At 55.0% G+C, this 11,931-nt stretch overlaps 1 protein-coding gene and 1 long non-coding RNA gene across 2 annotated transcripts; one reads left to right on the plus strand and one right to left on the minus strand.

The window, feature by feature from the left end:
* Window positions 1-2,473: 2,473 nt before the first annotated feature.
* Window positions 2,474-5,815, minus strand: KLF10 (Kruppel like factor 10). The gene is made up of 4 exons (XM_035317226.1): window positions 5,381-5,815; window positions 4,695-4,934; window positions 3,702-4,593; window positions 2,474-2,905 (listed from the first exon to the last, which is right to left on the minus strand). The coding sequence occupies exons 1-4, from the start codon at window positions 5,813-5,815 to the stop codon at window positions 2,646-2,648; spliced, it is 1,827 nt and encodes a 608-aa protein (XP_035173117.1). The 3' UTR covers window positions 2,474-2,645.
* A 2,989-nt stretch (window positions 5,816-8,804) lies between these two features.
* On the plus strand, window positions 8,805-10,403 carry LOC118161507. The gene is made up of 2 exons (XR_004748059.1): window positions 8,805-8,921; window positions 9,405-10,403. It is a non-coding gene; the product is annotated as an uncharacterized LOC118161507 (long non-coding RNA).
* Window positions 10,404-11,931: the final 1,528 nt, after the last annotated feature.

The raw sequence follows: 11,931 nt of genomic DNA on the forward strand, positions 1-11,931 counted from the left end.
GTGACACTCCTCTCCCTTCATTCATCGTTCCTCCTGCCCCGATTTCGGGCTGCAACTTTTCTGACAGCTTGCAAGCATTCCCTTAGTGACAGAAGCCTGTTGCCAAAGCAGACGAGAGGGAAACGTCTATTTGCAGCAGCCATGGCGAGCTGCCAGGGGGACACCTCACGCTCCAGGGCTCGCCGGAGACGAAAACCCTTCCTGCCGGGGCACAGCTGAGGGGAAAACCCCCGGAGCACGTCGCTGTGCGGGTGGAACAGCCGCAGGAGCCACCCTGGTTGTCCTCGCAGGCTCCCGGCCGGCTGCCCCGTCACAGGACCTCTCTGTTCAAGTATGTGTTAGTTCACCCGTGCAGCATCCAGGCCTGCCGCAATGGAAATTGTTGTGCTCCCGACCGCAAGGGGAAAACCAGGGCTCTTTCCAGCCTTCTCACCGTCCTCTCTGCGGAGATTAATCCCGGCACAGACCGCTGGGGTAACCAGACCCTGAAACCCCACACCCCGAGGGAGCGATTCCACCTCCGTGTGCCGCGCAGAGCCCCGCCAGCAGCTCGCCTGGCTCCGCGGGCGTCCCCGTGTCACTGAAGGCCACCCTGTGTCAGACTCCTCCCTCATGTCACCAGAGAGCCTGGAGGCGGTGAGGAGGGTTGTGGCTATTAAAGCCTCCCTCCTGCCGGTGCTGCTCCCGGACAGCTAGCCTGCAGAGAGAAATTACACACCCATGTAAAAATTCATCAGCTGCGTGGCTGTGGCACGGAATCGCTGCATGAAACACCGTGTTTTGAGGCAAGACAGCGGACTGGGACTCGTGCTCGAGAGGTCTGCTCTGCAGAGAAGGAGCCTGGCTCCTGCCTTCCTGCCAGGAACAAGAGCACCGTGACTCACGTTGTTCCTAGGCAGGGCGCTACCTCAAACAGGAACGGTGAGGAGCGCCCCGATCCCATACACCCTATAGGAACGATGGTGCGTCAACAGCCACAGTTGTGAAATTCGTGAATCCCTGCAGGCAGGGGAGGGAAGCGGAGCAGGACGTGGAGAAGCCCACACAAACCGCGCCAGGCAGCAGCTGCCACCTGCACCTGGCGGCCTGGCTCTGCAGCAGGGGGGCTGCATTTCTCTGGGGGCGAGACGGGGCAGTCCCACCACCACCAAAAAAACAACCTGTTTCCCACCAGTCTCATAATGGCCCACGCAAACACTTTTATTCTGGGTGCCTGGAGAAAAGGAGGAGGATGGATGAAGAGTAGGGAGGAAAAAAGGTTCCAAGCAGGAAGTGCAGACTTCAAATTCCACTCCTGCTGGCTTTAAAGAGCTTGTAAATCAAAGGTTAAGAGACAGACGGATTCGCGCTGGTCCGGACACGCACTGATGGACACTACACTTTGTTTTGAGGCTGACTTCCTTGCGAGGGGTAACAGTGAAGAAGTTCTGCTACAAAAAAAGGTCTATAATAAAGAAAATTGGTTTTATTGTAAACAAAGTATAAAGTACAACATAAGAAATGTGCAAATCTTTAAGTAGTCACAAAAGAGCGTATCTAATACACTATTTTCAAACTGTTCACTTTCTGATATGTGTCCTCAACATAGCATGATAAAATAGAGATAGTGAAAGTTGATGCATTATTCGTCACAAAATATACAGCTTTAATTCTAGGCAGTGTCTTTACGGCTTCATTTTACTCTTCAAATCACAACTTCCTAATTTAATACAATACATAGCGTATCCATAATTCATTTTTAGTATAAGCCGTCTTTCAAAGAAAAACACCCTCAAGAAGCCTAAGATTCTCGTTTTCCTTTCTTAATCAACCCGAGTAGTTTACAGCTACATTGTTCTTGAAAGTGCACTGTATCTGCTTATGAAAAAAATGCCATGGTGCAGAGTTTTCAGAAGGTGCGAAGGAAACCGTAAGCAACACAAAAGCAGAAGCACCGTACGATGCCCAGGGGTGACCAGTTGTAATCATCACGAGGCTTCCCAGCCCCCCCAGGTGCCCACGCCGTACCCCTTAGCGCCCACACAACCCACCCCAGGCAGCAGGGTGAAGCTGGCACTACAGCCTCCTGGCGCCTGGCACCAAATCACCCGCGTGGCTGGGCCCGAGAGCGGGCAGGAGGAGAGAACTCCCACCGAAAAGAGGCGGCAGGAGTACGAACACCAGTTCAGCTCATCTGAGGCGGGTACGTGCTGGGCTGTCAGGCTGTGCCCGTCCATCTCTATCATTCTCGTCTACGTAGTCCTGGAGATTCACAACCAGTCGCTAAATCCACGCTGGTCTCATGCATCAGCAGCGAACAGTCAGTACCACAGACGTGCAGCTGACACTGAGTACGTATGAACGATCTGACAAACTCAGAAGGTGCACGGTGCATGCTGCTCTGCTCTATACCCTTCCCTTTCTCTCTCCTCACCAGTGCAAAAGACGGCCACTACTCCAGCCAGCCGCCGACTCTCTCAGCACCACGTTTGTGGCCGAGCACGGATTGCCTTTGCCTCTCTGCCGCACCGCTATCAGCAGCTGGCACCGGAGAACCACAGAGCTGGAGCAAAAGCTTTTTTTTTTTTCTTTTCTTTTTTTTTCTTTTTAAAACGGGCATATCCCAGCAGGAACAGTTAATTCCGCCATGCTCTCAGTAAGTCCTGTCACTGCGCAGCTGCCGACGGAGGCGGCACAGCGATGTCGTTGAGCTTGCTCACTTCCATTTGCCAGTTGGGTAACTTCTTTGCCGAGAGGTGGCGGCGGGCGTGCTTTGTCAGGTGGTCGCTCCGCATGAACCGCCGCTCGCACATCGGGCACGCAAACTTCTTCTCGCCCGTGTGCGTTCTGCGGTGACGGGACAGTTCATCAGACCGTGCAAACCTCCTTTCACAGCCTTTCCAGCTACAGCTGAAGGGCTTTTCTCCTAAAAGAAAAAAAAGAGACAAAAAAATACCATGAATACCAGCTGAACAACAAATGCTATTGTCTTAACAGTATTTGACCTTTTTAAAAAAAGTTTTCACGTGCAATGTGAAAAGATGTTAATACGCTATTTTTAAAACATGTAGACTCACTATTGTCAAGGCTAAGTAGCACAAAGGGTTAAGAATAAAAACCCTGCGGAAAGCGAACTGAGATGCTGTGTGTGTCCCCAAGGCCAGCTGATTGCACCGCTCAGCTCCACCGGCACGCACGTTACGGTGACGAAAGCGGCCCCGCTGAACGCAGCCTGTAGTCACGTCAGTCCCAGCTCTAAGTGACAGAGCTCTGGTGGCACACAGCGAGCCCACGTGCTAACACACGCCACTTTCTGCTGCCGTGATTAACAGCTGAGGCGTGGGGAAGTTGCCCAAAGTTTTAGCTACTTCTGACAAAGGCACTCTTGTGGAGAAGCCTAACGAGGCGCGTTTAACTGCAGAAGGGCGCGCTCTGTGTTTGGGCAAGGCCTGGCTTCCCGTGCTTGTCACAAGTATTACTGCCTGCCTTCTGGCACGGAGCAGGGCCAACACAAACAAGCTGCTGAATCAGTTTCCCCTCCGGGGTAATTCCTAGCAGAGACCAGGCAGCATTATTACACGCACAACGGCAAAAGCAGCGTTTCATTGCTGCCCTGCAAATCGTTCCATGAACAAATCCAGTGACTGTGAGATCCCCAACAAGCAGCACAGGGAACGGCAGCTTTCTAGGCTGATTTTTAACATCCAGAAAGAGTGACCAACCTGTGTGTGTTCGGACATGAGCCTTCAAATGGGAACTCTTGAAGTAAGTTTTCCCACATCCCGGGTAGTTGCAGACGTGACTTCTTATCCTTGAAGAATCGAGAGGGGGAGTGACTTTGGCTGCAGAAGGCACGAAGCCAGGAGCTGGGGCAATAGGAGAGAGTCTGGTGCCGTTTGGACTGATGATGGGCGCCTTCGTGCTCTGCACCACGGGCTGGGGCACGACAAACATAACGGCACCTTTGGGAACTTGAGCACCCATGAACACCATGGGCTGGCAGAGCGCTGGCTGCTGGCTCGCCGTGCTGCTGGGCACGACGGCGGTCACCACCGAGTTGTTGGCAGGCAGCGGGACCATCTGGCAAATCACCGGCACAGGGGGGGCTCCGCTTCCTGGCACGGAGCAGGGGGGTGCCACTAGCGCCGAGCACGGCGCCGCTCCAGGGACAGACTGATGCCTGCTGACCGCGGGCTTCGTCGAGGGCTCGGCGCCGCCAGCTGGTTCTGCAGTTTTTCCTTCCGCAGCTGGCAGTTTGCCACTTTCGTAACTCACTCTGCCCGGCGCCGCCGCTGAGCGCTCCACTTCAGCGCTCTGTTTACTATCGGTTTCCCGTGAAACACCGTCCTGGTATTTCAGCACGCTGGCTGTTCTCACCGGGCAGGTTTTGTGATTGCAAAGCTGAGCATCGGCCGTATGGCGAATAACGCTGGTCGCTTGCGCCTTCAGAGGCCTGGGTGCCGGAGGCTGGGAGGCCTCCGTGTAAGGTGCTGCGGGGGGCGCCTTGGCGGCTTCAGCCAGCGACTTGCAGTGCGCTGCAGGTGGCGCTGGTGGCCCCGGGTGGACGACTTGAGACATCTCGAAGTCCGACGGGCTGTAGGGTGGAGTCAGGCACTGCGGGGAGAAGAGGGAAGGTGAAGGGGGGGCGCGTTACCAACCTGTTCCCACACTCACCCTGAGAAAAAGAGCACGCACGCACGGTATTAAAGACTTACAAATGCGGGTATCGTGTTGAAGTCTGCTGCTCCAGGAAGCAAAGCCTCGTCGCTCTCTTCCGACATATCAGATGCTGGAGTTATAGGTCTAGTTTCTGCATATTTCTTGAAGTCGGACTTCCAGTTGCAACTCATAGAAATAAGGGCTTCCACAGCCTCATAATCGCTTTTTTCAGGGGTATTGTTCCAGAAATATCTCTCTCTCTGTTTCTCAGCCATCATCTCCATTTCTTCCTCCTGTTTGGGTCACAGGAAAAAAATAACCCTTTAAACCTGATGGCTAAGCCTAAGCATTTAGCTGCCAGTTGTCAGAAGGCTTTGTAAAAACAAAACAAAGCAACATGCACCAGACAAATACGCCTGATGATGTGGGGGATAGGTCTGCATTTCCCTACCCTCTTTCTCCTTTATATAATGCTGTCACGAAGCTGTCTGCGGGGAAATCTGGCCATCTGGCGAAGATTACACAGCTTCTGGAGACAAAAGACCTTCCCCAAACCTTCAGCCAGCACCTTAAGCTACCCCACATCGCGAGCGCAGCGCCCGAAACGCTAACACCAAACCTCCCAGCCGAATCCGAGGCACAACCACAACCCTTCCCCGCACCGCGCCCCCGCTCCCTTCCCGCGGCACCGCTCATCCAGACGCGCCTTTCCCTGAGGTGGCTCTCGCCGGGGGGGGAGACCGCAGGGGGACCGGGAGAGCTGCAGCAGCTCCGGAGCCGGCTCTCCGGGAGCGGCTGAGGGGCGCGGGTGGCGCTGAGGGGACCTGAGGAGCTGAGGGGACCGTGAGGCGCCGCCTCTCCCCCCCGCCCGGCAGCCGTTGGGGTGCGCCGAGGTGACGGTGGCGCGCGCCCAACCACCGCCCCCCTCCCTCCCGCCCAGCGCCGGGGCCCCGCCCCCCCGCCGCCCCCATTGGCTCGCCGCCCCCCCCGCGGCGCTCCCATTGGCCGGCGGCGGGCTGAGGCGCGGCCGGGGAGGAGGGGGGGCCACGCGAACAAAGCGTGATCGGCGGCTGCTCGGCCGGGGAGCGCCGCGCGCCGACCTTTCACCCACTGCGCCCCCGCCCGCGGCAGGAAGGAGCCGGGCCCCGCCCGCACAGCTCCGAGGGGGGGCCGGCATCACCCCGCCGGGCTGCCGGCCCCTCAGCCCAGCGCTCCCCCCAGCTCCCGGCACCCCGCGTGCTCACCACCGGCCGGTGTCGGCGGCGGCTGATGCTGACAGGAGCCGCTGCCGTCCGCCCGCCGCCGCCGCCCGTCGCCTTCTGCTCGCCGCTCCCCATCCCGCCGACGGCACCCCTGCGCCTCGCGCCGGAGAGGGGCGGGGCGAGGGGCGGGGCTCCCGCCGCCCGGGCCGCCCAATCAGCGCCAAAGGTGTGTGAGGCGCCGGCCAATGGGAGCGCGGCGCCCGCGCGTGATCGGCGGCTGCCCCGCGGCGTGCCCGGGGTGGTGGCGCGGCGTGCGCGCCCCCGCGGGCGGGTCCCCTCCGGCTGAGTCAGAGCTCCCCCCCCGCGTGAGGGGAGGTCACGTGGTGCGGGGGCTGAGGGGGAGGGGGGAGGGGGTGCGCTGAGGTGAAGCCGCCCTGAGGTGAATTTACGCCGAGGTGAAGTGGGGCCGCCCGGGGGTGCGGGGCCGGCTAGCGGCTGCTAATTAGCCGCGTGGCAGCTAATTATCTCACGCCGTGGCGCCTCACAAGGGTGGGGGCCGCCTCCCGGCCGCAGCCGTGGCTTGGGGCTCGTTTTCCTGTCAGGTTTTGAGGCGGGGGGGGTGGGAGATGGCCGCGCTGCCGGCTCCTCGCGGAGCTCCCCGTCACCCGCGGCGGTTTTCTGTCATGAAGTGAGCCGCTGCTAACGCTCGCCTCCCTCTCTTACAGCCGCGTCAAGGTCTGCGGGTCTGCTCTGCGGAATTCCTCTCCCCCTGCCGGCAGACAGGGAGCGGAGGGGGCTGGCGGCGGCTGGTGTCCTCCCGGGACCTGCCGGGAAACCTCCCAGAACGTTTTATTCTGCTGGAAGCGAAGAGTGCTGCAGGAGGAGCAGGCGGGCGGGTTCTCCAGCCTGAGGGGAAGATGAGGGTATTACAGCTAAACAAATAAAAATAATCTGAAATGCTTCTCAGTCAGTTCAGAGACTTGCTTATCGACATAAGTTGTATTTTTATTCTCAAGGAAAAAAACAAAAAAAAAAGACTTTTTTATTGCTTTTATTCCACAGCTTCCACTGGTACCTTGTATGGTTTGAATTTCTATTACTTCTTCCCACATGCGGATCTGGCAGGATGCTCCCTCCAGTTTCTCCCCATCCCGTTTGAGACTGGCAGGCGAGATCCCTCTCCCCTTGGTCCTGCTGCCAAAGCTCTCACAGCAGCTCCTGTCGTCTTCATGCCTGTGAAAGCTGTTATCGCTTGATGGGGAAGTCAGCAGCTCCCATCTCCCGGGTGTATTGTGCAACCCGTGGCAGCACTGCGTTGCTACCTGCCTTTTGGCTAGATTTTATTAAATCCCTGCCATGCTTGCAGAGGAACCGATGGGCTTGCCTGCCTTATCTAGAGGGAATTCCCAAAGGAGGATTTAGTTCGGGATGATCCAAATTTTTTCGCTAGCAGTACCAAACAGGTGCTTACAAACGACTACGCTGCGCCCCACACCTCCGGGTGTCTTTCGGCCAAAATCCCCTTTCGTTTTTCCCTCTTCAGGATCTTTAGGCCTGAGCTCCAGGGGAGGGACGGATGGTGATGGGTGATATAGCCCTGCCTTGCTGCCCTGCGATGTAGCCAGGGCTTTTGGGGAGGAGAGAGCTGACTGAAGGGCTGGGCTGGCTTCAGGGAGCCTGGCCCTCCACAGGCACCGCCATCCCAGCCACGTCTCCTCGCGGCAGCAGCGCTTCAAGTCCCTCAGGGGCAGCTTGGGAAAGGGCAGGCCTCATAACTAGAGGGACCGAGCTGCTGCTTGGATCCTGTACTCCACAGGAACTCCATCCCCCCAAAACCTCCCATCCTTTCTGAGCACACCCTGGGTGTCGGGGGGTAGAACTGCTTGTTTAGCTATGAGGGCCCCTGTATGTCTCGGACTGCTCTTCCCTTCCCCTTTCCTTCCCCCACGCTGCTGCGGGGTGGGACTGTCAAAACCACCTCTCCCAAAAATAATCTCAGCTTCGGAGGCTGGAAAATGTGACAGCTCGCTTCCCTGCGCGGAGCAGAGCGATGCGGTGGGCGTCTGAAAGCAGCTGGGGCTGGGGGGGCGGCCGGGGAGATGCAGCTCCGAAATGGCAGGAGGGGAAGGGACAGCTGGGGACACAGGCGAGAGCTCCGGCTGCACGCCCTGGCATGGCTCCTTCTGCTCGTGTTCGTTTATTAATGGTTGGAAAGACGTCTCTCCACGGCAGACAGCAGTCTCAGAGCTCTGCGGATCTGACAGCTGGAGGTGGAGCGTGTCAGCGGCAGTGGGGCGGCTTGTCTCCCTTTCCGTCTCCTGTAACTTCTTCGCTCTTCCTTTTCGTGCCCCGTTTTCCCCATACATCCTGCCCTTAGGAAAAGCCCGCGTTGTCCTGGTTTGGGGATTTCTTATTAGTATACCAGGTGAAAAACAGAGCTTATATAGCTTTAACATTAAAGCTTGCTTTACTTTATTTTACCAGCCCGGTTCCAGACCCAGCGAGTCCTGGCAGCGCTGCGTTCCTCCCCTGCACGACACCGATCCCAGCTGGTGTGTACGTGCGTGTTGCACAGTACTGCTCACAGCCCTTGTCTCCCGAGTGTTTGCGGCTGCTCTGAGTCAGCGCAGCCCTGTCCTGCCTCGCCTGCTCAGCGCCGTCCGAGGGAAGGCTTCAGAGGCTGTTAGCAATGCTGGTGTTTGCACAGCTACCACGGGAAACAGGCTGGGGGGGGGAACCCTCAGACACCCCCAGTGAAGCCTAAGGCAGGTAAGATACGCTTCTTTTTGGCCAGTGAGCGGATTTCAGTAAAGGTGATTTTCTTTGGCAGTCTCTGAGCTACGACTGTCGGTTGGATGTGTTGGTGTTTTTCGTTCAGTTTCCTGGAGAAGCCGGGGACGTGGCTTTATGCCGTCTAGGAGCAAGCTGATGTGTTTGCTTTTCATTCTAAAGGTGCTCAGAAGTTGGACGTTTAAGCACTTGTGGGTTCTTTATTTATGCCTATTACACCATATCTGAAGTCTAAATTTCCCAGAAAACCACTTAGGCAGCCTGCAGGTCATATTTTTCTGATGTGGAAAGGTAAATTGTTGTGGGATCAGGAGGATAAATTAGGGAAGAGATTTGGCATCCCAGCTGGTAAATCACTGGCCAACTGTGTGCCTTCTGACCAGCAGTCTAAACCTGAATTTCAACCTGCTGTTATCTGTGGCTTATCTTGGCTTCGTCATGAAGAAATTAGAGCTTGAAGTTGCTCCTTTATCCTGAAGTCTTGGCTTCTCCGTGCTAATAAGCAAGAAGCTGTATTCCCCGGCTGATGACGGGCCACCGATGGGTATTTTTAACCTCTGGTATTAGATGCGTGCGTGTTTCACAGAAAACTGTAGGTGGATGGTTATTTTTGTCAGGTCAGAAGGAACCGAGGTAAGCAAATGACTGGCTCAGTACCCGCCGGAGATGGTGGCAGGTTTCATATTCAGTTCCTTAAGTGCAGGATCAGGCTGTACGTCAACCAGAACCTTCCTCGGGTCCCGCGGCTCTCACAGGAACTGTGTTTCTTTGCAGGACACGATGATGGGTACCGGCTACCGCCCTGTTTCCCATCTGTTGTTTTGGAAGGGCAGCCAGAGTTTTGATGTGGTCAAACCAGCCAAGTGGCACGCTCTCTGCATGCCTTGACTGCAGAAATCCTGGGAATTCTGCGGAGTGGAAATCAGGAGTTAATCTTGGAGTGGTTTGTTGATTCTTTCCACGCGGATCATGCTTCTTATTTCACTTCACATGGCATGACCCAGGGTTTATTTCTGTTTAGCATCTCGTGCGTTCTTTCTTCATTTGTGCAACGCTGGTGGGTTTAGTGACACGACAAATAAAGGGCAACACTGTTGGGCCCTGGGTGTGATGCGGAGGCATGCCATTTAAGAGCACGGATACCTTTGGAAAGCTGTGGAAGGACATTGTTTATTTGCGGACAGCTTGGAAAATATCAGGAAACACAACTGAAAGCCTTTGCTGCTTTCGAGGCTGACATAGGAGCCTGTGTTCTACCCCTTTGAATGGCATATTTGTTATATTCAGAGCTTTCCTACTGTCACGATTTAATTAACTCTTTTGTATAAAACCCACCCGATCAATCTAAACTACTGTTAACAAAATCAGAAACTCAGAAGCTGATTTAAGTGAAAGGAGAAGACAGCCAGCGAGCACTGAGCAGTGAGCGCGTGTAGCTGACAAAGCCACCTGTCCATGCTCTGATCAGATAAATATTGTTCCTGATGGAGGCGTTAGAAGTACATTTGTTTGCTTTTTCATGCCCAAACTGAATTTGCTTGTTACACAGTGACTTAATAGCTGCTGCATTTCAGGAGTTCCTCTGATGGTCTGTATCCTGGAGGGATGAAGATGGTGGAGTGAGCAGGGCGTTTCATTTGACATATTATCGTGGTATGGAAGTCAGCAGGGACTTTCCTCTTTCTAACAAAAGTAACAGCATGCCTATGCCCCCAAATACAAGTGTTTTGATAACAGTCATGTGAATAAAGGTCATTCTTTTCTTTAAGCCTAGTACCTTTAATATTTTTTTGAACTATTGACTAGTTTCAGCCACATAAGACAGATGCGATGGAGCAAAACTATCAGTAAATTTAATGCTGCAGGAACCACTACCAGTTCTGTGATGCTAATGTTTGATCCAACCCCCACTGCATATGTGTTAGCTCATATTCAAGCAAGCAAATAGTTTCTGAGTAGGGAAATGCAGGTCCAAAATTGCAGGTAGTACGTCCTACATACAGGAAAGACTAAACAGTGTCCAGTTTGACTCCCTGCACCCAAAACAATCCTCCAGTATGTCTTGGCAGGCCTTGAGCTCTCATATCCCAGTGCTATCTCTTGCCAAATGCCTCTGGTCACATACCACACCCTTGGCATCACAGTACAAAACACACCACTGGCATGCTGTTAAGCAATCATCTCACTATTACTAATTGATTTCTTTTTTTCCTTAAGACGTCACAGGAACTAAGGGCACCCTTTAGGGACCCTTGGAGATCAAGGCCTTCTGTCTCATTTAAATAGACGTCATTGGAGTCGTGGTTTGCTGCTCAGATGATAGCCTAGAGAGTCTCTTGGCAGCACGTCAGGAATTGAGCAATATTTTTTATTATTATTATTTTTAAAGAGGCTGTGTGAAAGCCCCATTTGGTGCTGCTCGATGCAAGTATCTCTGCTGTATCTGAGCCACGTGAGGGGCTGCAGGGTAGATCCCCGTTTACTCTCCAGATGGACAGCATGCAGGTCATGATGGCTTCATCAAAGACCCCTGTGAGGGACCCCCCAGCAGTGGGATTGTGCTTGTGACCAGAGGAACTTGCTCAAAGCGCCCATCAAGTGTGCCAAACCCCTGGGCTTTGCCAGTGCTACTCAGCTCGAGTGGCTTTCTTGCAGACAACACAGGAGCGGGTTGGTGGGGCCGGGGGAAGCAATGAATTTCTACGTGGGGAGTGCACAGGGAGTAGGTGCTCATCTTTGGTGCTCCCGCTTCTGTCAGTGCCTCAGGCACAGGCACACGGGGAACGCCACGTGCGACCTGTCCCAGCCACCTGCCTGGCAGCAGGGTGCTGGCATCTCGCCACTCCCTGACCTCTCCTCCGTGCAGCTCGCTGTGGTCCAGCAGTGCAGTTTTTGGGACACACAAAACTGAAACTCACCGCAGGGGGATGTGCCTTGGCCCTGCATCTTGCCATTGGAGATGTGCACTTCGGTCTTGCAGCTCACTGTTGTCATGAGGCAACGCTTGACTTGGCTCCTCTGTCCTGCAGCTCATCCTTGGAGGCGTGCTGCACCTTGGTCCCACCAAGTTATGGTATCCGTGAACCTGTGGTGGTTGCCAGCCTCCAAAGGGTGGTGGCAGTTCTCTTCTCTGTGCAAGTGGATCCGACAGGGGATGTGTCAGGCTTAAGGGGCGGGCAGGCAGCCTTGTAAAGACCCTGTCAGTCTGAGCCCACCTCGGACTGTTGTCTCCACGGTCATAGCATATTGTAAGTTGGAAGGGGCCCACAAGGATCATCAAGTCCAACTCTTGCCTCCTCAC

Source organism: Oxyura jamaicensis, chromosome 2, assembly GCF_011077185.1.
Source record: "Oxyura jamaicensis isolate SHBP4307 breed ruddy duck chromosome 2, BPBGC_Ojam_1.0, whole genome shotgun sequence".
NCBI classification, from domain to species: Eukaryota; Metazoa; Chordata; class Aves; order Anseriformes; family Anatidae; genus Oxyura; species Oxyura jamaicensis.

Coding starts and splice junctions, on each gene's coding strand:
- KLF10 (XM_035317226.1), bottom strand. CDS start 5,815: ATGCCGGCCCCCCCTCGGAGCTGTGCGGGCGGGGCCCGGCTCCTTCCT. Junction 4,935..5,380: donor AGCTCTCCCGGTCCCCCTGC/GGTCTCCCCCCC, acceptor CTGTGACCCAAA/CAGGAGGAAGAAATGGAGAT. Junction 2,906..3,701: donor TCATGTCCGAACACACACAG/GTTGGTCACTCT, acceptor TTTTTCTTTTAG/GAGAAAAGCCCTTCAGCTGT.